A 26,307-nucleotide genomic window follows, 5' to 3' on the forward strand; every position below is an offset into this window, starting at 1 on the left:
CAATCAAGGATCGAAGATCAACCATAGGTTACTACATGTTTATTGGGGGCAATTTTGTCACTTGGAGAAGCAAGAAGCAAAATGTTGTGGCTAGATCAAGTGTGGAGGCAGAACATAAAGCTATGACACTAGGCATTTGTGAAGTTTAATGGACTCAAGGTCTACTCAAAGAACTTGGATTAGAACTCGATGAACCAACAAAGATTTGTTGTGACAACAAGGATGCCATTAGCATTGTCCACAATCTAGTTCAACATGAGAGAACAAAACACATGGAAATGGATCGAGACTTCATCAAAGAGAAAATTGAATCCAGGCAAATCACAACACCCTTTGTACCTATAGGGTAATAACTTGCAGATGTTTTCAGAAAGGGGTTGTCAAGTACCACACTTGATTTCATGGTGAGCAAGCTGGGAATACAGAACGTGTATGCACTAGTTTGAGTGGGGCTGTTAGAAAATGTGGACTTTTAGGAATAGGAAATCAGGGAATTTGTTCCCTTCCATTTGAGAACAGGAAATCAGGGAATTTATTCCCTTCCAGCTCATATATATCAACTCTACAATGTAGAATATTATAGTTGGTGTTTTTCTTAGCGTAGAACTATAGGACTTAGTTTCCTTTTTTCTAATTATATTCTCTAGTTTCCTGTTTTTAGTCTAGAAGGTAGTCTATTAATTGTAGTCAATTTTCTTATCAAATAATAAGAAATTCTGATTTCCAACTTTCAAGCTACCACACCTTTCAGAGGCTAAGGGCGAGGGATTGAGGTTCATGGGTTTAAGCCTTTAATTCACCTTCTTAAACATAATTGTTGGGTTAGGGCTTAGGGAAGCAACTTGGGCTTGAGTCTCTTGTGTCCTATGAACTGGGCTGCAAGGTCTGGTGATGAAAGAAAGTGGATGGGCTGCATCATTAGAGGCCTTACCACCAGCCAAGCCTTTGGGCTTAATAATCAAGACTTGGACCAACTGATAAAGTAAAAGCCCACGAGAAAGGCCAATGTCTGAAATGACCTGGTTAAAAGGCCTCATTTGGCTGGATTCAAATTTTGAATTGGGTGCTTTCCAACTGTCCACCACACAGAACCATTGCACACCATATGTCCTTCTTGGGGCTCGAATCCTGACCCTTCTTTCTCTATGGACCTCCTGATTCTCACCATGTGTTTGTCTACTCATAAAACTAACTCGGTGAGATGACTCAGCCACAAACCTGTCTTCATCTTCTCCATCCCCGGCAATTGAGAGAAGTACTGAGAATCTGAATCCTCCATCGGAAAATTCCATAAATGCATTCATCCAAGACTTCATTACATGCAACTTTGTTATTTGCATAAACACAGCTGTTGAAGTGCTTTGTAGTGTATTTAATTTCATATTAGGTGCTTAAACATAGAAGATGTTTGAGAAGTAAATCTATGGTTGGGATGCTTTTGTATAAGAGCTTTCAGGAGGATGTTTCATATATGTGTATTAAATAGAATCCTCTTCTTTATGATATCTTTTCAAAAAGAACCACTTTACTAAAAGTTACAATTTTGACAAATGGGCCTGTGATTCCTAAAGGAAGGCCTAATAAAACTGGGGTCAAATGTTTATCTTATCAGCAGCTAGCTAATTCTGGTTGACATGATGTTTAGCATGCATGAAGTCAGGTGTTTTTTATGTTTATAGATACCTCCACATGTTTTTTTTTTCATTTTTATATTTATTTTCCTGACCAGTCTTCTTTGGAGGAAGACAAGAGGATGAGGAGGGAACTAATAACCAAGATGTAGGCACTGGAGTTATTGTGACAACTGAAAGTCTGATGTCCATCTTCTTTTGTTATTATTACCTCTTGAAACCACTATAGTTTATACATCATGATGTATGAAAAATAACAACAGGCTTAAATGTAGTACAAACAGTAAAGTTGTCATCTTCCTATGTGCATATGTCTCTGACATGTAGCCTGACAGTGCTTTGGCATGGTTTAATTCCGTTCCTCTTGCTGCATCTATATGTCTTGTTTGATACTGCTCTTGTTTTCTGGATTTCAGCTCTTTCTTTTTTCTTTTTTATTTTCTATATTTGCTGTACGAAAATGTTGTCTTCCTACTTATTTCTGCACTGTGTTCTGTTTTCAGGGGGAATTAGTAAAACGTTTCGCCAATGATCAAAACAAAATAACATGTGGTAAGCTTATTTTCATTACATTTTTTTATTATTATTACATTGTTTTCTACACCAGAAGATTCTTCGAAATTCTGGAACTAAAAATTTTAAAACTCGTGTGTGTGTGTGCTTGTGCAAAACATTTATATCTATTTGTTTTTAGGTAAACAGCTAAAATTGGTCGCAAGGGGTTAGCTTGGGGTTGTGGGGGTTTCTAGGTTCATGTCTCAATAGGGACCAAAAAGAGGAGAAAAAAGCAATGTTACCTGTTCAAGAGAAAAAAAAAAAAAGAACTGTATGTTTTTTTTAATTTATAAAGAAGATATTTGAAAATCGAAAGGAAGTTATGCTAAAAAAGTTTGAAATTTGAAGGTTATCCAAATGAAGTAAACCTTTTTGAATTTAGTTGCACAGGTGCATGGGAACATAGATTCATAATGGTTGTAAATTGGTTGGATTAGATGAAGGTTTCATCGGTAATAGATCAAAAAGTATTAGTCGCCTGGAGTTTGGCAAAAATCCTGATCTATTTTAGCTGTGTTATGGCTACTGCAAAGAAAATAAAAAATAAATCCTGTGATTTGCTCAAAGTCGTGGTTTCTAAGGAGAATGACCTATTTCTTTATGAAAAATTCTAAGATTTTTCTTCTTGTCAATTCCTTTTTTCTTTCTTTCCTTTTCCTTTTTTGTTTTTTTTTTTTTGAAAAATAAAACTAGTATGAATTGGTGTCTGGATGAGAACTGTCAGTAAGGAAAGCAAGAGGAAGGGATTTTTAGTAAATCCTAAATTTTATTTCCACCTGAATATTTAAATTGTCACTGAAGTGGGAGGTTTTTGTTAAATTAGTTTAGGGAAATCGTTATCTTACCCACGAAGGTGGGGAGATTATATCTTTTCTCTTACATAGACAAATTATATTTATAAATCTTGTTTTTTTCTTTTTCTTTTTTTTGATGAGAAACAACAGTATAGTATATTAAGGTAAGTAAAATAAGTACAAAAAATGATGAGAGATCCTCCAAACAGTACACAAAAAGAAAGCAAAAACCTGCAACTTCAAGAATCTATACAACTATGATGTTCCACAAATTATGTCCCATGTGGGAATGTATAAAAATAATCTATCCTTACTAGCCCTTACACTTGGAACTGCACACCAACATCCAATCAATTTGGTTGAAATTAAAGGGAAACACCCTTAAAAGTTGTGGTGCAAGAGGCCCAAAAGGAGACTAAGAAATGAATTGTGTCCCAAAGATCCTCTGAAGTTGAAGTTCTCGCCTTGTCCTAGAAAATCCTTACATTTCTTTCTTGCCACACAACCCTTATCAGAGCAAGATAAGCAAACTGCCACAATTATATTTATAAATTCATGTGTAGTAGATGTATCTATTAAAATCCTTCTTTCAGAAGAAAGTCACTTTTATTTGGTATCTGAGCTATAATCTTGTCTTTACATGCTGAAATTTTGAAAATATTGAGTTAATTTTTTCTTCAATACTATGTCTTTAATCTTTTCAATGGTCTAATGTCCTGATTCTTTTTTATTGATTCTTTCAGCCATTCTTAAAATCAGGCACAATATGGTGTTCTGACTTTTGTTGCTCAATTACCTTTTTTTCTATTTTCCCAACATTCTGATGGGTGCTTCTGTTTATTGTAGACCCAGAAATGCAACTGATGATTGACTCACATATATCTAAAGGTCATGCTATGTTTAGTGTTTTGCTGCTGGTAGGTTTGGTTTATCTCTTGCACTTGTTGAAGGATATTACAAACTTGATACTTTTATCCTCTTTCTGATATGTAGTATGTTCAGTCACTTTCTAACTAGTTTAAAATGTTAGTTTATAGGAAAATGGTGCTTCCTGAAATTTAATATGCTTATTGGAAGATATTTTTTTGACATCATTTAGGGGGAAACTCCAATATAGGTACATTCCTAATAGTTTTACCAACTGTACCACTTCAGTTTAGACTCATGATTGAAGTTTTGGTTGCTATTCCATCCTCCCACTAGTATGAACATGGCTGAATGTTCTCTCTAGGTTGAGTTTTGGTTGGCAAACAAACTGACATATATTGAAGTTTCAACAAAATTAATATAAAATAATAAACTGCCTCATTGAGTGTGTTTGCCTATGTTAAGCTGCCCCTGTATGCTTTGTATGAGATTCCAATTAGCTAATTTAGCTGAAATTTTCATTTTAATTTATTTGATCACTTGATTTTGGCCACTTAGCCCCTTTGTACCCTCTGTCTAGCCAACTATTTTGATAATTAACTTGTTACTTGCCCATGCTTAATTCCAAAGAGGGGTAGATCTTTTCTCCAATTGTGTCTTTTGGTTTTTTATCTTTATATTTGATTGGTTGCAAGTGGTAGACAACTTGGTAACAGTTGAAGATTATTACAACTATAATATACAACTGTGGAAGATATACAACTATGTATACTATGAAAAGAGAGAAAAGGGAGAATCCCTAATTTTTGTTATTGAAAAACTGTTAATAATACACATTGAACTTGGGTATATATATACATGTTAGTGGGACCCACAATACAATAAGGAAAGAAAAGGAAAAGAAAAAGTGAATAACCTAAATAACTGTACACTATCTAACACTCCCCCTCAAGCTGGAGCATATATGTTATATGCACCAAGTTTGTTACAAATGTATTTAATTCTAGGACCTCTGAGAGATTTAGTAAAAATATCTGCTAGTTGATCATTTGAATTGACAAAACTAGTCGCCACACATCCTGATGCGATCTTCTCTCTAATGAAGTGACAATCAACTTCAATGTGTTTGGTCCTTTCATGGAAGACTGGATTGGATGCAATATGCAAAGCGGCTTGGTTGTCACAGATGAGCTTCATCTGTTCATCCTTTCCAAATCTCAACTCCTGAAGAAGATGCGTCAGTCATATGAGTTCACATGTTGCCAGAGTCATAACTCGATACTCGGCTTCAGCACTAGATCTGGTCACTACATCTTATTTGTTACTCTTCCAAGATATTAGGTTACCTCCAATAAAAACACAATATCCGGAAGTGGAACGTCTATTTGTGGGTGAGCCAGCCCAATCTGCATCTGTGTAACCAACAACCTAGGTATGACCTTTGTTCTCATACAACACACCTTGGGCTGGTGTGCTTTTGATATATCGAAGAATGCGGATTACAACATCCAAATGGCTATCACATGGTGACTGTAGGAATTGACTAACAACACTTATAGGAAAAGAAATGTCTGGACGAGTAATGATGAGGTAGTTCAGTTTACCTACAAGTCGTCGATATCTCCTAGGATCTCCTAAAGGCTCCCCCTGTCCTGGTATAAGTTTGACATTTGGATCTATAGGAGTGTCTACCGGTTTACAGTCTAACATACCTGTTTCTTCCAAGATGTTTAAAGCATACTTCCTTTGGGAAAGAACCACACCGGAACTGGATTGAGCTATCTCAATCCCTAAGAAATACTTGAGTTTCCCTAAGTCTTTAGTCTGAAAGTGGGTGAAAAGGTGTTGCTTTAGTTTCTGAATACCATTTTGATCATTGCCTATAATGACGATGTCGTCCACATAAACTACCAGATAAATACACTGCCCCGAAGAGTTATGATGATAGAAAACGGAATGGATTGCTGTACTGCGGAACATGCCAAACTCCTGAACAACAGAACTAAAACGGCTAAACCATGCTCGAGGAGATTGTTTACAGCCATATAGAGAATGACGTAACCTGCACACTAAACCAGACTCCCCCTGAGCAACAAAACCAGGTGGTTGCTCCATATAAACTTCCTTAGCAAGATCCCCATGAAGGAAAGCATTTTTAATATCTAACTGATAAAGAGGCCAAGAACGCATAGCAGCCATGGAGAGCAATAGATAAACAGAAGCTATCTTGGCAACAGGAGAGAAAGTGTCACCATAATCAGAACCATAAACCTGAGTATAGCCTTTAGCAACTAAGTAGGCCTTAAGGCAATCAATCTGACCATCAGGGTCAACCTTAACTGTGTAAACCCAATGACAACCAACTGTAAATTTACCAGAGGGTAAAACAACAAGATCCCAAGTGTCATTGGAGTGTAAAGCAGTCATTTCATCTACCATTGCCTGTCGCCAGCCTGGATGGGAAAGAGCCTCATGGGTGCTCTTGGGAAGAGAAACAGAAAATATAGTAGAAACAAATGCAGAATAAGGTGAAGATAATCGATGGTAACTCAAAAAATTGTAAATGGGATGAGGATTACGAGTAAATCAATTACCTTTCCGAAGAGCAATGGGTAAGTTAGCAGAAGGAGGCCGAGCCAGGGCAAGAGAAGCCAAAGGGATAGGAAGTGAGTCAGCAGGTACCTCGGCCAGAGAAGGAGGAACAGTGACACGATGACGGCGATGATAAACCTGAAGTGGGCGAGAAGGCACTGCATCAGGTGGGGAGATAATGGGAAGGGGTAAGACTTCAGAAACAAGAAGAGACTCAAAGGTGGAGAAGAATGGTGAGTCCTCAAAGAAAGTGACATCAGCGGAGAGAAAGTAGTAATAAGTCTCAGATGAATAACAACGATAACCCTTTTGAAGTCTGGAATATCCCAAGAAGATGCATTTTGTGGCTTTGGCAGAAAGTTTGTCCTGTCCAGGAGTGAGAATATGAACAAAGCAAGTACAACCAAAAACACGAGGAGGAAGGAAATAAAGTGGTTGGTCAGGGAAAAGAAGGGAATGAGGAATCTAATCGTGTAATATAGATGAGGGCATACGATTAATCAAATAACATGTTGTAAGAACAGCGTCCCCCCAAAAACAAAAGGGAACATTACTATGGAGAAGGAGAGTACGAGTTGTCTCAACAAAATGTCGATTCTTATGTTCAACTACCCCATTTTGTTGAGGAGTATGAGTACAAGAAGACTGATGAAGGATCCCATGTTAGGACATAAATGAAGTAAATGGTGTAGAAAAATATTCCCTGGCATTATCACTGCGTAACACACGAATAGAAATATTGAACTGGGTTTGGATTTCAGCATAAAATTTCTGGAAAATAGAGAATAACTCAGCTCGATTTTTTATTAAAAATAACCAAGTACATCGAGAATAGTCATCAATGAAAGTGACAAAATACTGAAATCTTAAAGTAGACGCGGTCCGACAAGGACCCCAAACATCAGTGTGGATAAGTTCAAAAGGAAACTTTGCCCGATTATTCAAACGCTTTGAGAACGAGACACGAGTATGTTTCCCAAGCTAACAGGACTCACACGCAAGCAACGACAAAGATGAAAAACGAGGGACCATTTTCTGGAACTTGGATAGACTAGGGTGGCCCAGGCGACTGTGGATGAGGAGGGGAGCATCAGTGGAAATGCAAACTACAGGAGTTGAAGGCGAGGTGAGGCGATAGAGGCCTTGAGACTCATGTCCTATGCCAATCGTCTTCCCCGTACTCCGGTCCTGCAAGGTCACAAATTTATCAGAGAAAGTGATAGAACAGTTAAGAGTACGAGTTATTTTGCTGATGGAAATAAGATTAAAAGGACACTCAAGGGCATAAAGGACAGAATGGAGAGGTAGGGAAGGGAGAGGATGAGTTAAACCAAAACCTTTAGCCATAGTTTCGGAACCATTAGTTAAAGTAACAGTAGGTAAGGCAGAGGTAGTAGTAATAGAAGAGAAAAGATCCTTATTACCAGATATGTGATCAAAAGCACCAGAATCTAGAATCCAAGGTCTAAGAGAAGATGTGTGGGTAAGACAAGTAGAAGCATTGCCAGTCTGGGCAACAGAAGCAACAAAAGCTGACTTGGTGGCCTGATAGTGAAGATAGTCATCATACTCACTGTCAGTGAGGGAAATACCCTGAGATGTGGAGGAACTGGGAGGCTGAGGCGGCTGAGGATCAGATGACTGGGCCACATGGGTAGTACGAGGAGGCCGCCCATGTAACTGATAACACCGATCACGAGTGTGGCCAAGCTTATTGCAATAGGTGCAATGAGGACGTTGGCCTCTACCTCGGTTACCAGTGCGTCCTCCTCGAGAGTTAGTTTGAGAAACTAACACAGAAGAATATGAAGTGTTATCAAATGGCAAAGTCTGAGTGGAGGAGATACGGAGGAGGCGAGCAAACACATCATCCAAGGATGGAACGGAGGAACTGCCAAGAATCTGATCGCAGACGGTCTCAAGATCTAGACGGAGGCCAATAAGCGTAAGAACCATGAAGAACTTGTCAATCTGTGTTCGTTGATCCCCAACATCAGTAGTAAGAGGCATCACGGTCAAGAATTCCTCCTTAAGAGAGACAATCTGGCCAATATAAGTAGATAAATCCATGTCTTGTTGTCTGACATTGACAATAGAAGAAGCCACCTTATAAAAACGTTGGATATCATTCGTGTATAGCCCTTTCGCCTAATTCCAAAATTTAAAGCATGTTTTGTAGGCCCGAAGATGAAGCAGAATCTTAGGATCAACTGATTGCCATAACACACTACATAACTGAGCATCTATCTTCCTCCATTGTACTCTGTCAACCTCATGGATATCCGCCTCCTGCATAACCTGGTGATTCTCATAACCTTGACCCATAACCAAAGCTCCATAGAGTTAGACCAAGGCAAATAATTTTCACTGCCAACCAATTTCTCCGAAGTAATCATAGGAGATCCAAATATGACAAGAGGAAAAAATGAAACTTTTAGTAGTCATATCTACTTATCTGGAGAACAAAATATGTTTGGATCGAAGAGAACCCTAATATGGCTTCAAATCGCGGCTGAGAATCTCCCTCCGGTGCTTTGACAAAACTTGAAGATCTCCTTGCGCACCTGATGGTATGGTCGGTGTCGGAAAAGGACTTTGCCGGAAAAAGTCGCCGGTGGTGAGGGTTTTCTAACGGCGATATGGTTGATCGGAAAGCTTTAGGAGATGGGAAAGGTGACCAGAATGAAATACAGTCACTAAAAGGTTTCCCAGAATTGATTCACGGATAAACCGGAAATAATTAGGTTTTTTTTTTCTCCCTAGGCTCTGATACCATGTGAAAAGAGAGAAAAGGGAGAATCCCTAATTTTTGTTATTGAAAAACTATTAATAATACACATTGGACTTGGGTATATATATACATGTTAGTGGGACCCACAATACAATAAGGAAAGAAAAGGAAAAGGAAAAGTAAATAACCTAAATAACCATACACTATCTAACATATACAGTCGTAATATATGGTTGTGTGTTTTTGTATCGCTATATGCATATCTATGTATGTAGATTTATGTATATTTGTGTATATAATCCTTGATTTGTAGGGATCTTTAATAGGGTAGTTTCCAATTCTTTCCTTATTCTTTCTTTTCTTTGTTATATATATTTTTAAGGTTGTAAACTTTTAAATATGAATGAGAAATGCAATTTTTATACACATGTTATCAGACCCGAATTAGGCTGCTTGGGATTTTTTTCTTTTCAACCTTCATTGTTGAGTTGTAGTACCTGTTTTCCTTTGTTTTTTGAATCCTAGTTTGACGACCTTCATTGCCATTTCAAGGGCACTCTACTATATTTTTCTCTAAAACTATTCATGAATTCTACCCACCATGTTTGAGATTGTTGACAACTCCAACATTGCCCAAACTCAAGTAACTGATGGCATGAATCCTTCATCAATGGCTGATTTATGTATATTTGTGTATATAATCCTTGATTTGTAGGGATCTTTAATAGGGTAGTTTCCAATTCTTTCCTTATTCTTTCTTTTCTTTGTTGTATATATTTTTAAGGTTGTAAACTTTTAAATATGAATGAGAAATGCAATTTTTATCCACATGTTATCAGACCCGAATTAGGCTGCTTGGGATTTTTTTCTTTTCAACCTTCATTATTGAGTTGTAGTACCTGTTTTCCTTTGTTTTTTGAATCCTAGTTTGATGGCCTTCATTGCCATTTCAAAGGCACTCTACTATATTTTTCTCTAAAACTATTCATGAATTCTACCCACCATGTTTGAGATTGTTGACAACTCCAACATTGCCCAAACTCAAGTAACTGACGGCATGAATCCTTCATCAATGGCTGATTTGTCCAAAACAATGAACTAGGACACTATTTGGTGTACCTACTACAAGAAGCTGAGATGTGGAAATCCAGAAGGTACATCTATACCGCCAGCTGTACTGCATACAATTGTTTCTTATTCTAATTTTATTTCCTGATTTTATGAAAGACTCTCTTAAAATTAAGGATTAGATTTTTTTTTTTTCTAAGGCAAAGGACCTTAGTCATTCATGTATAAATATCAATGCAAGAATCACTTTGGAAGTAGAGTGAAAAATAAGAGAAGTTTTTTTTCTCTCTAATTTCTTCATGGTATTAGAGCTAATTCTGAACCATTCAATCTGTCTATAACCAAATACGGAATGGCCACCAAGAAGGACTCTTTAACCTTAGAAGTCACCTCCACTCAAGAAACCTTTACCCAACATTTGAGAAGTTGTCTCAGAAGTGCGTCAAGAAGAAAGTAGAATGAAAGTCATGTTGAGGTCACAAACCAACCAACCTGTCACCAAGGGTTCAGCCTTAGCGGCTTGGGGTCCTCCCAATCTAATGACAATCGACCAAGAAAAGGGAGACCTGGGTGTGATCATTGCCGAAAACCAGGTCACACCAAGGACACATGCTAGAAAATTCATGGGAAACCAGGGGCTTGGAAGTCATTACGTCCTCAAAATCATAGAGAAAGTCGAGGACACCATGTTACCATTGAAAACAACCCAAAACCACACAATTCCAATCCGTTCAATAAAGAGCAATTGGAATTGTTACAATAAATATTTAGCCAGTGCTCGCAAGGGGTAAATTCCTCTAGTTCTATCATCAAGTTCGGATCCTTAGCTTAAAAAGGTAATTTTCTTGTTGCCCTGAAAGAAAAAAAGGAAAATTTGAGTCCTTGGATTGTTGACTTAGGAGCTTTTGTTCACATGACTGGAGGTGCTAATAAAGAGCAATTGGAATTGTTACAATAAATATTTAGCCAGTGCCCGCAAAGGGTAAATTCCTCTAGTTCTATCATCAAGTTCGGATCCTTAGCTTAAAAAGGTAATTTTCTTGTTGCCTTGAAAGAAAAAAAGGAAAATTTGAGTCCTTGGATTGTTGACTTAGGAGCTTTTGTTCACATGACCGGAGGTGCTAATAAAGAGCAATTGGAATTGTTACAATAAATATTTAGCCAGTGCCCGCAAGGGGTAAATTCCTCTAGTTCTATCATCAAGTTCGGATCCTTAGCTTAAAAAGGTAATTTTCTTGTTGCCCTGAAAGAAAAAAAGGAAAATTTGAGTCCTTGGATTGTTGACTTAGGAGCTTTTGTTCACATGACTGGAGGTGCTATAATTTTTCAAAACTATACACCTTGTTCTAGGGATTATATGGTTTGTATAGCTGATGGTTCTCTCTCAAAGGTGGTTGGTACAGGTTATGTTGCCATCTCTAAGGACGTAACTCTTGACTCTGTTCTTTTGGTTCCAATCTTGGATTGCAATCTTTTGTTCATTAGTAAACTCACTTAAGAAAAGAACTATGTTACTAAATTTTTCCAAAACCATTATGTCTTTTAGGATTGGAATTCGGGGAAGACAATTGATAACGCTAAGGTGTGTTCAGGACTCTATATCTTCAAGGTGACTAATTATATTGAAAGACAACCTCAACCGACAATTAGTGAAAAACTGTCTCTTTCTGTCTTTAGTTCTAATAAAGATAGTGATGTTATGTTATGACACTATCATCTAGGACATCCTAGTTTCTTATATCTCAAAAAACTCTTTCCATCATTATTCACTAAAAATTCGGATGGTTTTCAGTGTGAAATATGTCAATTATCCAAGCATGTTTGCAAACCCTATCCAATTCAACCATAGGAAATTTGTATGGTTCTTCCACTTGGTTTTAACATGCACTTGAAAGGAAAAAAGGTATGTAAATTTATGAAAGTTTTGTATAGGCTAAAACAGTCTCCATAGGCTTTGTTTGGAAGATTTGCCAAAATCATGATAACTATTAGCTACAAACAATGCCACGATGGCCACACCTTATTTGTTAAACACTCGGCCTCAGGGGGAGTAATTGCCTAACTAGTTTATGTGAACTATATGATAATGACTGGAAATGATCTTGAAGAAAGAGAAACATTGAAGTAGTGCTTAGCAAAAGTGTTTGAAATAGAGGATCTTAGAAGACTAAAAGTATTTCTTAGGAGTTAAAGTGGCTCACTCAAAAAGTGAATTTTTGTCTCCCAATAGAAGTATATTATTGACTTGTTGCAAGAGACAGGAAAAACAAAATTTAAAATAGCTGACATACCTATTGATCCTAATCACAAGCTTGGAGAAACAAGTGAGGATGTAGCCATAGACAAGGGTATGTACTAGAGATTGGTTGGCAAGTTGATCTACCTCTCACATACGTGACTGGACATAGCCTATGTAGTCAACCTAATGAGTCAATTTATGCATAATCCGAGGGAAGTTCATTTACAAGCTATATACAAAATCCTACACTACCTGAAAGCAACTCCAAATAAAGGAATTTTATTTAAGAAAAGCACTGAGCTATCATTGAAGGCTTATACTAATGTAGATTATGCAGGATTAGTTGTTGATTAGAGGTCTACTACAGGATATTGCACTTCTCTTGGAGGGGAATTGTTAACTTGGAGGAGTAAAAAACAAAACATTGTTGTAAGATCTATTGCAAGAGAAAGTTTCGTGCAATGGCCCAACAAATCTGTGAGTTGCTTTAGCTCAAGATTATCTTGAAGGACTTGAAGATTAAGCGGGAGACACCGATGAGACTTTTTTGTGACAATAAGTCGGCCATTAACATTGCACATAACCCAGTACAACATTATAGAACCAAGCATGTGGAAGTAGACAACCATTTTATTAAGAAGAAGTTGGATAATGGCTTAATTTGTAGACCATATGTGTCCATTGGAGGTCAATTAGCCAATGTTTTAATGAAAGTATTAACCAATGCCCGATTTCAAGAAACGGTATCAAGTTGGGAATGGATAATATCTATTCACCAACTTGAGGGAGAGTGTTGAAGATTATTACGGTTGTAATATACAACTATGGAAGATATAGAACTATGTATGCAACTTAATATATGGTTGTGTGTATGTGTACCGCTATGTGGATATCTAGTTATGTAGATTTGTGTGTATAATTCCTGATTTGTAGGGATCTTTAATAGGGTAGTTTCCAATTCTTTCCTTAATTCTTTTTTTTTTTTTTTCTGTTGTATATATTTCTAAGATTGTATATTTTTAAAATATGAATGAGAAATACAATCTTTATCCATAGTAACGATCACCAGGAAGAAGTAATTTGTGTAGCTTGTTCCTTACGACTAGACTGGCTAAAAAGAGTCACTCAAAAAAGGATGGTATAAGGTGTCTAGGTGATGTTTCTTACCAACAATTGAAGTTTTCCATTGCTAACATTGATAAATTCTCTATAAGAACTCTTATTTTTATTAAAAAAAAAAAAAAAAACCAAAACAAAACAAAAAACAAAAAAAAAAACCTCAAGATAAGTTCTCTTCTACAAGAAACTTTTAAACAAAAGGAATCTTTTAGGAATTTGAGACTTATTCCAATGAGGGAGGGAGTTTTACTTGTGATAATTGAAAACTTCTGCTTTATGTATGTTTTTATTTAAAATGTTTATAGCAATTCACCTTTGAATTCTAGATTTGAATTGTAGTAGTTCACCTACTAATGCAAAAATACATCAGCTCATCATATATGGTTTCATAAATTCAATACTAGTTTTCTTTTAGTGACAATCTTATTCTTACTAAATATTGAAACTAAGCTCTCAATTTGCTTTTACTTCATGCATGTAATTTTGCATTGGTAGTTCTATAAAAACTTGTGTTGCATTTTTCTCTTCCAGTAGCATGTGGTCCTTCCATTCAGAAAGTAACAAAGCAAAAGTGCTAGATAAGGTGTATTTTAAATGTAAGTATAGATCTTCCACAATTTTTTTTAAGTTTTTTAGGAGTTGGTTTGTAGGTTTGGGGATAGAGCAGTTTTTTTATGAAGATCATTAGTTGGAATATGCAAGGATTAGGATCTAGGAGAAAAATAATGGTGGTTAAAGATTTTTTGCAACATGAGAACCCAGATATTGTGATGCTTCAAGAAACAAAAAGGGAGGTTTGCGATAGAAGGTTTGTGAGTAATGTCTGGACAACTAGGAATAAGGCTTGGACTTCTCTTCCAACTTGTGGGGCTTCAGGAGGGGCTTTGATTATTTAGAATTCAAAGAAGCTTAGCAATGAAGAGGTGGTAATAGGCTCCTTTTTGGTCTCAATCAAGATCTTGGAGAATGAAAGAGGAGGAATGTTAGATAACATTGATGGTATCTTAGAGGAGGTATTGTATTTTTTAAAAAAGCTTTATACAAGTCCCTCTGGAGAGTCTTGGAGGTTAAAAGGGTTAGACTAGTTGCCCATCTAGCAAAAAGTGCTTCTTGGTTGGAACTCCCCTTTATTGAAGAAGAGATTTGTAAAGCCATTTTTTAGTTAGATAGGGATGGGGCACCTAGGCCGAATGATTTTACCATTGTTATGTTACAAGAGTGTTGGGATATGATTAAGGAGGATCTAGTGAGGGTGTTCTTAGTATTCCATAAAAGCGGGTAATTAATTAGAGCACCAATGTTTGTAGTTATAGTGCCCAAAAAGAGTCAAACCAAAAAGATTTCCTACTTTAGACCTATTAGCTTGATTACAAGTTTGTATAAAGTCATAGTCGAAGTCTTATCAGGGCAGTTATGAGATGTCCTTCATGAAACCATCCATCTAACACAAGGAGCTTTTGTTTAGGGGAGGCTAATATTGGATGCAATGTTGATAACCAATGAAATAGTAGATGAGAAAAGATGCTTCGGAGAGGAAGGGGTAGTTCAAAATTAATTTTGAAAAGGCTTATGATCATGTCAATTGGGGTTTTCTAAACCATGTATTGGAAAGGAAGGGGTTTAGTCCTAGATAGAGGACTTGGATGAGAGGTTGTTTGTCATCGATGACTTTTGCAATCCTAATGAATGAAAAGCCGAAAGGTTGGGTCAAAGCATCTAGAGGACCAAGACAAGGAGATCCAATGTCCCATTTTCTCTTTATCATTGTAGTTGATGTGTTATAGGATGATGTTGAGAGTTGAAGAGACTAGATTGTTGGTTGGCTTCATTATAGGAAGGGGTAGAGCTAGATTGTCCCATTTGCAATTTGTAGATGACACCATCTTTTCTAGAGCCTGTTTGGAAGAATTGCAAACTCTTAAGATTATTTTGTTAGTGTTTAGGCAAATATTTGGACTTAATTCTGACCTAGCTCCTTTGCTCCCTACTAATTTTGTTTGGAAATCTCAAGTCCCTCTTAAGGTTAAGTCCTTTGCTTAGTTAGTGGCACACAAGAAGGTAAACACCAATGACATGCTACAACTGAGAAGAACCTTTAATCCTGATGTTTGTATGTTGTGTATAGAGGGTGGAGAATCAGTCAATCATCCTTTTTTACGTTGCTCTTTGACTTGGGGGTTGTGGCATAGATTATTTAGATTGGCTAAGCGGGAATGGGTTCCTCTTAGGAGTAGTTGTGACATGATGACCATTGCATATAAGGGATTGGGAAGTTCGAGTAGAGGCTTGGTATTGTGGCAAATTGCTTGTCTAGCTTTGATTTAGGTTGTGGTGGGAAAGAAATGTCAAGATTTTTAAGGAAAAGGCGAGGACTCCAAAGGTTTTTTGGGATACCATTCCTTTCCTCACTTCCTTTTTGGCCTTTTGCACCACAACTTTTAAGGGCATTCCCCATTCATCTTGCTTCATGGGCAAGCTCCTTTGATCTTACCTCTAGGCTCAATAAATGTAGGAAATAAACAAGCGATGAGGTTCAAACTTATGATTCTCCTGAAAAAGGCTTTGATACCATATTAAACTACCAATTTAACCTAAAAGTTTAAGTTGTCACATAAGGGTAGGCCAATATCTTATATTAAGTTGATGTATGGACTACCTTAACGCGAGTTTCCATGTTATTGAAATTTTAAAAAAAGGAAAAAAAAAATTGAGATTTGTGTTAGGTAGTGTTCAGTGTGGGAGGTCCCATTTTATGATTCGAATGGTTAAGATTTTCACTTGTAGTTAGTGTAATGATCACATGCAATTCATTAGGAGGGATTGGTGGAAGAGTCAAAGCATGTCGAAGATGTTGGGTTTGAAGACATTTACATTATAATATTCATTAGTTTTCCTTGTAGCGAGATCTTTCTACTAGACATGGTGCCATGGTTTTACCTTTATTTTGAAGGGTTTCCACATTAAAAATTGTGTTCCCATTAGTTACATGACTTGTTTGTTTGTTTGTTTTGTTGTGTCCTATATTTTCTTTTCCTTTTGTTCTGTTTTTTGTTGGCTTCTTCATCTTTCTCTCTCTCTGTTTTTTTTTTTGTTAAGACACAAAATAAGTATTTAAAGGTATATATGGAAGGATGAAAGGTCTTTCCATCAAATGTGCAAACCAAATAGACAATGTAAGTATTAGAGATCATGATATACATTGTAGACTGAAATTCTAGTAACTTATACTTTTACGAAACTTGGTTGTTGTACTTGATATCAGAGCCTTGTTTTATGAGAGGTCATGAGTTTGAACTTCATTGCTATATTGATTTCCCACAATTTATTAAAGTCACATGCAAGCCCAAAGGAGGTTGCCTACGATTTGTTTGCAATCTTTCTGCCTCTCTAGATGCAGGTATGAGATTGCACATGAGGCATATTATGAGCTTAAATCCTAAGAAATATAAAAGAGCCCAAAGCTAGATGCCAGGAAAGGAATGTCATTCCTCTTGTACTTTATAGACCTATTTGTTATCTATTTTTATAATCTATATGGAGAATTATATGCAGGACACAACATGTGGATTTTGGGTTGGCTTTAATAGGCTTAGTTCTTAAAATCAATTGGTACTTAAATTAACCCTAATTTTAAAGGCCTATTCCCAAGTCATTCCCACAACATCAACAATCTTTCTTTTCCTTCACTAGTTTCAATACAAGATTGTATTTAAGGCATGAAACTTCAGGTTTTGATTATTCTCTAGCATTAAATATGAAATTACAACTTTTCCATGAAATTCAACAGATGGATTCTCTTGATAATTGGGAAGCTGCAACTCTCATTTTGAGACGGTCAAGCTACCAAGTGAAGGTCAATAGTACAGAAACTTCGCAGATTGCAGAGAACTTTTCAAAGCACTTATCAGTATGTTTCTGCTTTTCATGCATTGTTATAAATAAAATAAAAAACAGATAACAAAAGAAAAAAAAAAAAAACAAAAAATAAACACAGGAAGAAAAAAGAAAGAAAGAATAGAAAAAAAAAATAAAAAACCTTTTAAGGTTTAAGCTACTTTTTAGGAAGTCAAGGTTTTAACTGTAAATGGTATTGGACTATTTTTTACACATTTAACAGTACAAAAATATGTTAGAAGGAATATAGCAAATCCAAAAACCAAACAATTAGTTGTGGGCATATTTTGTTGTTTTTTTTAGTTTTCTCATTGAAAATTTTACTATTGCTTTATTGTTTTTCATGATTTAGTTTCACAACCAAGATTATGAAAATATAAAATTTTGTAACTTGAAGCAGATTTGAAATCCTTTTGCCTCTCCAACATCTGTAGAAGTGTCTTTAAATGATTTTTAATTTTAAGTTTTTTTAAGTAGTCATCGGTGCAACCCGCCAGGGTAGCCTAGTTGGTCAGGGTGAACACTGAGAAGTGTGGTCCCAGTAAGTGGCACATAGTCCCAAGTTCGAATCCTGCCACTGATGATACCCCCAGTGCTGGTTGTTGCGGGGCGGTCAGCACTCCGAGGTTTGGGTCCTTATGGAGAGTCCTAAGGGCTTGGCCATGGAAGGTTCCTCAATTATCAAAAAATGATAAAAGTAGTCATCAGTGCAGCAGCATTGAATGCTATATATTTCTGGGACTTAATTTTTCATGAACTTGAAAGATTATGTTAAAGCTTGATAAAATTGTTCTAGATAAAATCTATCCTTCTATGGTAAGATATATTTTTTCTAATATGTTGATTGTGCAGATCAAAATTCCTTCTGGGCTCTCAGCGCAATTTGTTTTAACATGTTCTGATGGATCTTCCTATCCTTTTAATGCGTACAATGATGTAGGGTGAGAAACTACTTCCACTTACAAATGTGTTGCCAGATTAGTGTTGATCTTACAGTGTTTTCTTCTCAAGTTCATTGGATGTTATCATGGACTACACACCCAATTTTTGTTATCCATTTATTCTCTATATCTCTATGATCTTTTCTTCTTGAATGTATTGTAAAAAGAACCAAGGATTCTTCATCACTATATCATAAGCTAAATAAACAGGAAGAGATTCAGACAGAAAGTATATCAAGCAATTTTCTCATGGTATTGGTACTCGAATGTAGCTGCCATAGTTAGGACAAGGTTTTAGGTCTTACAAATAGGAAAGAGGAAGAGTAGGAAACAAACCAGAGAAAAAAAGCATAGAAGAAGAGGTTTGTAATCAATATGATTACTCAGCTTCAGCTGTCTTAATATATAGGAATGAAGAAAAAGGTTGTACCCATGCTAAGGTTCTTACATAAAATTTATGTTGCATGGGTTTGGGTGCAGGTGTTGGGTATAGGAATGTAAGTGTCTGATCCTTCACATCTACAAACTTTAGAGCATGGGAACTCAGCTAAAAAGGATCTTGACAATGGCTATAGACACTTGGATGTGACAAAATAAAAGGAAAAGTGAAAAAGACAATCAAACAAAAGCGAAGATATTTTTTATAAGAATTCTCTTTTGTTTCTCTTTGGCCCTCATCATGCTGTTAAATTTCTCTTGTTTTTTCTTCTTTCAATTGTAATTACCCACCAAAGAAATTAAAGATAAAAATATAAAGCAACCAAAATCAAACATCCATATTCTGATAAATAAAAAATTAAAAAAAAAAAAAAAAAAAACTAAAGCAAACATCCATATTCGAAACAAAGTAGGAATATCCATTAAGGATCCCATTCCCACACTCATACCATGTCATGTCGATGCAAGTATGCTGAGTGAAGTTGGGGAGTCCGGGTATCATAAGCTTTATAAAATTAGAATCAATATTTGGCAGACAAGTATCATGGGCATATGCTTGTTAATTGAAAATTCGGTTTTTGTTTTATTTCCTGGAACTATAGTCTGGCACATTTATAATATGTAAATGATCTGGACAGAACCCATTAGTGGACATTTTGGTTAACTACAATATCTTGTTATATGAGAAAACCTTCTGTTCCCTAGTTGAAACCTGAAGATGTCTCTTTGTGTACAAAAGATGTAGTGGGAAGACTAATTTTGATATTTTTCATGAGATTCTGACCCTTGGGTTGATAAACCCACGGATAATCCATCTCTTTATCAGGGACTTCAATATCTTTTCATTGAGTACTTAAGCTCCAAGTACGATCATCCTTTATTGAGGAAGTGTCGATTAAGGAACCTCTTGGTAACAATAGTGAATCTTAACCATAAATGAAGGTTCTAAGGACCTGAAATTTTTCTGTTTTTGGAAGTGAAAACGATGAAGTAATTCCTGTAATTGGGTCATATATAAAAAATGTTAAAATGTTGTTTTTTTGTGTTTTCAAAAGTGCAAGCCCATTAGTAAGAGGAAAGGATTCAAAGAAAAACATTCTCATTGTTTTTATTTCCAAAAATGAAAAGATTTCTAAAAAAAAAAAAAAAAACATTTCATTTTGACTACTGTTCACGTATTTTCATTTTTCACAATTGTTATCCTTGATTTTTCACCTGTTCGTTGATTGGACATATTTGATGCAAATATATCTTATCACTTTCAATCCATGGAATGTTTTTGCCATGGGTTAAAATACTGCCGTCAATTTCATATTTTTTTGCTCCCTAGAAGTTTTAGGCTCAACCAATGCTAACAGCTTGGATGCATAGACTCTTTATATCTTCTCCTTTTCTTATCTTAAATGAATGGTTATCATCATTGTTAGGTTATCAGAAAGACATGTTATAATGTTCTCTTTGCTCCCTACTTACACATTGAAGTCTAATATGATGCTATTCATTTTCTTTTGTAGAATGCGTGATACTATCGTGTTGACCATGAGAATGTTCCAAAGCAGGGTATTCTTTCTTATCACAATCTCTTAAATAGTCTCACTCCTGCATAGTTGGCATCATGCCCTTGGCAAACCCTATATTTCATCCCATTCATTGACAACTACAATTATTGGAATAAAAATTCATACCGGGTACATGAAGTGTATTCAATCGATTATCTCTTACAACTTCATTACTACACCTATTTTTTTGTGTAGTACACAATTTCCATGAGTCTGGTATAAACTCTTTGCTTGACACTTCGCAGCGAAAGAATAATATTAGTTGCAGCATACAATTTTCAATGTCCTAGTAGCCAATGAGAGCTCATTGCATCTTTACATATATGTTTTATGAACATCATAGTTGTTTCTTCTGTTGGAGCGGATGGTGGGGATTCTTGAGAAATAGGAGAAGTAGGCCTGAGGTATTTAACCTAAGTTTCTGGTGATTGGCTTATTGAATTTGAGGGCTTTTGTAGCTGCATAAACCATGCAAGGGTTCATTCAATTTCACCCTTAGGAGGATCACCCATAGATGTATTCTTTCTTTTACAGAACATTTGCATGCTTTATCGAATGGTCTAGTCCTGTTAAACGAGACCGCTGATCTGATTCAGTAATTTCTCATTCTGGTGCAGGCATTAGACGAGAAGAGGAAAGGAAGAGCATAGATCATCTTCGCCCTTTTGAGCACAATGGTCTTAGTATTTATTCTTGGAGGAAACAGAACAATAAAAGTCCTCATTAAGGTTTGTAATATATGTAACTAAACCTTGTGTAACAGTGGCAATAAAAGAAGAGCCCTCCTCCTGGCCGGGTGGGATCTTAAAAAAAAGGTGGGATCGTTGTAGGGAGAAATTATTTGAAAGGAGAAGAATACTGTGACTGATAGATTCTACAGACAAATGAAGACATAGTGAAAAAGACAGTTTTGTGATGAGAGAGATGCTGATAATCTGAATTATGATCATTCCATTACCTTATTTCTATGGTTTTGGTTGTTTGAGAATGTGATGTTGCCTTTTCTAGCTGCTCTGGAATGTGGACTAGCAAACTTTAAAATAAAAAAACGTTGAGGAAAGGGTTGGGCTCTTTTCCAATTCTTTGAAGAAAAAAAGAAGTCTGCAAGCAAAGTATAGAAGAAAAGTAGCAAAAAAAACAAAAGGGGGTTGGCTCCCTCCTCTCCCATTGTAGGAGAAATAGTCCCCCACTCCCTGGCATGTTGAATATGCCAACTAAGTAGTCTATACCACACGCTTTCACTCCACTAGTCAATGGATCTGGGTTTTACTTACCTATAAGAATTCGGTTGTTAGTGATTTTATCTTAAAAAGTGTTCTTGAAAAAAAAAATAGAGATTTGACAAAATTTAGAAAACATTTATACAAATTTGAAAAAATGACTTACAATGTTTTTAAGAAAAACATTTTATATATGATTATTCTAAAAGCATTTACAAAAACAACGTTTTCATCAAAAACATTTTTGAGTAAAACCACTATCAATCGGGCTCTAAGAGTGCGTTTGATAGCGATTTAAGGAAATGATTTTAGTTTTTGCAATATTTAAGAAAAAATTATTTTTTAAATATTTAAAATGTTAAAAAACCTTTTTAAAATTATTGTCAAGCACAATCATTTAAAGTGTTTCTAATTTCCACATGCAACTAGAAAATAAGTATCTTATTTTTTCAAAGTGTAAAATTGTTATACTTGGATGTATTTATCTCATCATGTTTTGATTTTTTTATGGACAATCCATTATTATTATTATTATTATTATTATTATTATTATTATTATTTTAAGGTCTTGGGGTTTAAATAATAATAATTTTTTAAGTTCTTGGGCTTTTCTCTAATGATATGTGTCCATATTTTAGGTTTGCGGTAGAGATTTTTGAGAAAATATTTTAAAATATATATATTTTTTTAAAAAAACTAACTACCGGAAAATATGGCACTTGTAAATATGCATTAGAGACAAAAAGAATTGTATTAACTCACTAAAAAAATAAAAATATATTTCAATTTTTCATTTTTATTAAAAACAATAATGTATTAAATTAAGCATAAAGTATAAAAAGTACAAAATAAATAGGAATTCTTCCTAAAAATAAAGAATTAACCAGGTATCATGGAACTTTCAAAGTATTACAGAAATATATATATAATATAAATTTCCACACGACATATACAAAAACTAATCATTGTTTTGAAAATGATTAATTTTCAAGTAATCACTCGTTGGTAGTCCCGACTGTAGGGACCACCCCTAAACGCACATGTGGCAACCTCACAGAGCACTCACCCATTGGACACGTGGCACGTCCAACCATCTGTCCAGATTTTTCTCATGGGGCACGTGGCACTCTCAACTCTTCATCCGGATGACCATGGGATCGGCATGCTATCCACACCCCCTTGTCTGGACATCCTGTCCTGACCCAATGCTAGCGTCTTAGACAAAAGTCTTGACCACGTTTTGCGGGCCATCATTATTCGTACTACTAAAAGCATGCTCGACGGAACCCTCTTGGGTCATTTCAGGCAACCTGTCACGACTTGCACCGCGTCGCCTGCAGAGCGAAAAGACAAAGATGACGGCAAGTCATCCCTCCCATAATCTCTAACAGCCGCCTACAGGATAATGATGGCTTTGCCACCATCTTAGCATCATCATGACAAGCCAAAAAGTCTTCCTACCATTAAAAGGGACAAAACTTCTGACACTATAAAAGACCCTTACACAGTAAAAGAAGGTAAGCATTCTTTCCCAAAAGAGGAGGGCCCGAGTGAGAATATCAAAATGTTAGAGATAAAAGCTAACAAAATCATCAGAAGGTGTGTCTGGACCCCTTGTCCGGACATCTTTTGCAGGTCAAATGAAAGAAGTATCATCTTCAATTGAGAAGGCGCGTCCATCTGGCATCTACAATGGTCCCGGTAACACAAGCCCTCAACACCGACCTTTCAAAATATACATCAGAAACCAATCAAGTTGAATTACATTGAGCAAAATATCCTTATATATTGTGATATAAGGAAAATATATGTCGATTTGTAATTGAAAAATATTATTTATTTATTTATTTTATCATTATTTATTAATTCATTTTGATAAACCAAATATCTTTAATTAAATAAAACAAATTTTCAATGGCTATGTTCCAAAAAAGAAAAAAGAAAAAAAAAAGTTAGTAGGCATGGTTTGGTTTAGATTAATGGTTAGCCAATGTTGGTCAATTTTAATTAAATTGAAATTGATTATAACTTATTTGGTTGTGAAACTAAATTAACCCAATTTGGTGTCAATTTGGTTGATTTTATTTTATTTTATAGAAAAGGGATATCCCAAAACCTTGCTTCCATATAATCAAGTTTTGAGCGAGGCATGGGTTCACTATAGATTATTTATAGAATTGAGGGAACAACTTTGAGAGGTTAGAATTGATTGGATTGAATTGGGGGGTATTTTTGAGTGATAACACATGAAATTATTAAATGCTATCATTTCTAAAAATTTCAATAAAACCCATAAATACTAATACACTTAGGATTAAGGAAAATTATTATCTTAACAAGTTATTAATTTCCCAATAAATGAATAATTTATTAATTTATAAATAGAATTATATTTCTACTATAAAGTACTTATAAATTCAAAATCAAAGGGTGAGGTAAGAAATTAATACATGGAAACCTATACAACTTTACTAAATAAGAGATGCTTATTAATTGTAAAAAATAAAAAAAATAAAAAAATAAAAAAACTTTTAAAAGAAAAAAATATATCAAAATTTAATACTTTAAAAATTTTAAAAAAATCACATATATGATGATTGAGAAAAAAAAAAAGTAAATTGAGAAAAATAGACTCAATATTATATTATAAAATTCTATTTATTATGAATTTTTAGTATAATAATTATTAATTTATATTTTCTTGTTCATTAAAAGGATTTTTAGAAATATTATTATATTACATATTTGGTGAGGTTAGTAATTTTGTGAAAGTCAGGGAGTAAAAGATTTTATTATTCAAATGAGTTGTTAATTTGTGGGTTTTCTTTGGTAGTCACTTTTCATAAAATAAAATAAAATTAATTGAAGTTTGAAGGTAATTAGAAAGTTACAATATAAAGCTTAGAGCCCAATTAACAATAGTTTTTAAAAGTGTTTATATCCTTAAAAGCACTTTAAAAAACACTTTAAAGGTAAAAAAATATGTGTTTGACGATATTTTGAAAAACTCTTTTAAAAATTTAGAAAAACAATTGAAGTGTTTTTTAAGGAAACACTTGGTAAGTCTTTTTTTTTTCTTTTTTATTTTAAAAAAAAAACTTCAAAATTTTTAAATATTCCTAAAATATCCTTAGTGTTTCCGCTACCCTTCTTTTCCTTTCAGTTTCTTCAAATTTTTATAAAAATTTCTCATTAAATGCTGGAGAACTAATATGGAGAAAATAATTTTGAAATTTTGTACAATATCATCCAAAATCACTACAAGCTTATTATATGGTACATTCAATAACATCAATTTTTAATTTTTTTGTGTACTCTACATTATTTATATTTTCATAATCATAAAAAAAAAATTGGGCTTTTTTAACAATATAAATATTTATATAATTTTTTTATGATAAAAGTTTTTAGTTTATTATAATATTTTCTTTTTGTAATAAATGTCTTTTTTTTTTAAAAATAATTTATTAATATTAAAAATTCTTTTACATTTATGCGATATATTTTCAAAAACGCTATTGGAATTATTTTCGTAAAAACAATGTTGAACTTGACTCAAAGTAGTGATAATTATAACAAAAAGAGTAACATTTATAGTTTTATTATATTGTTAATGGAAGATATTTAGAAGATAACTTAAGACTTTAATGTTTGTGTTTGTCATCATATTTATAGATAAGCAAATAGAATAACAGATTGTTTAGGTTAAAAGGTATCTATAATTTATAATTTATAGTCTTTCACTTGGAGGTCAGATTTTCCTAAAGATGTTATAAAGTTTGGCTTTGAAGATTATTACAATTCTTCTTTCAACTGAATGTGTAGATACTGTAATTTGTACTTTTTTTCATAGAAAAAACATAAAAAAAACTTAAATTAACCCGATTTGACGTCAATTAGGTTTATTTGATTTAAACAAAAATTGTAGTGATATATATATTTTTTATAGAAAACGGATAGCCCTAAACATTGCTTCTTTATAATCAAGTTTTGAGTGAAGGTGACCAAATTCCAAATGGGTTCATTATAGGTTATTTATAGAATTGAAGGGACAAATTGAGGGGTTAGAAGTGATTGGATTGAATTGGGGGTATTTTTGAGTGATAGCACATGAAATTATTAAATGCTATAATTTCTAAAAATTTCAATAAAACCCATAAATACAATAATTTCCCGATAAATGAATAATTTATTAATTTATAAATAGAATTATATTTATACTATAAAGTAATTATAAATGTATAACTTATAAATTCAAAATCAATGGGTAAGGTAAGAAATTAATGCATGGAAGCCTATACAATTCCACAAAATAAGAGATGTTTATATATTCTAAAAGAAAAAAAATATCAAAATTTAATACCTTAAAATTTTTTAAAACAAATCATATACGTGATTAGGGGAAAAAGGAAAATTGAGAAAAAGAAGACTGAATATTATATTATAAAATTCTATTTGTTATATTATAAATTTTTATTTGCTATATATGTATATATTTTTTATATACTTAATCAATTATTAATTTATATTTTCGTGTTTTTTAAAAGGATTTTTCAAAAATATTATTATATTACATATTTGGTGAAGTTAGTAATTTTGTAATTTTGCGAAAGTCGGGGAGCAATTTCATAAAAAAAAAAGAGTTATTAATTTAAGGTT

The 26,307-nt window shown here is 34.3% G+C and overlaps 1 protein-coding gene across 9 annotated transcripts in view; it reads left to right on the forward strand.

Moving 5' to 3' along the window:
- LOC100262416 (uncharacterized) overlaps positions 1 to 21,390 on the forward strand; it is a 121,280-nt gene extending 99,890 nt beyond the window's left edge. For all 9 annotated transcript variants that reach the window (XM_010662944.3, XM_010662945.3, XM_010662946.3 and 6 more), the window contains exons 16-21: positions 2,135 to 2,183; positions 3,827 to 3,897; positions 17,384 to 17,503; positions 18,343 to 18,431; positions 20,384 to 20,429; positions 21,046 to 21,390. In XM_010662944.3, the coding sequence (XP_010661246.1) occupies positions 2,135 to 2,183; positions 3,827 to 3,897; positions 17,384 to 17,503; positions 18,343 to 18,431; positions 20,384 to 20,429; positions 21,046 to 21,078 (408 nt within the window). In that variant the 3' untranslated portion in view covers positions 21,079 to 21,390. The remainder of the gene's footprint in view (positions 1 to 2,134; positions 2,184 to 3,826; positions 3,898 to 17,383; positions 17,504 to 18,342; positions 18,432 to 20,383; positions 20,430 to 21,045) is intronic.
- The last annotated feature ends 4,917 nt before the right edge of the window (positions 21,391 to 26,307 follow it).

The sequence above is a fragment of the Vitis vinifera genome, chromosome 15 (genome assembly GCF_030704535.1).
Source record: "Vitis vinifera cultivar Pinot Noir 40024 chromosome 15, ASM3070453v1".
In the NCBI taxonomy this organism is placed as follows: Eukaryota; Viridiplantae; Streptophyta; class Magnoliopsida; order Vitales; family Vitaceae; genus Vitis; species Vitis vinifera.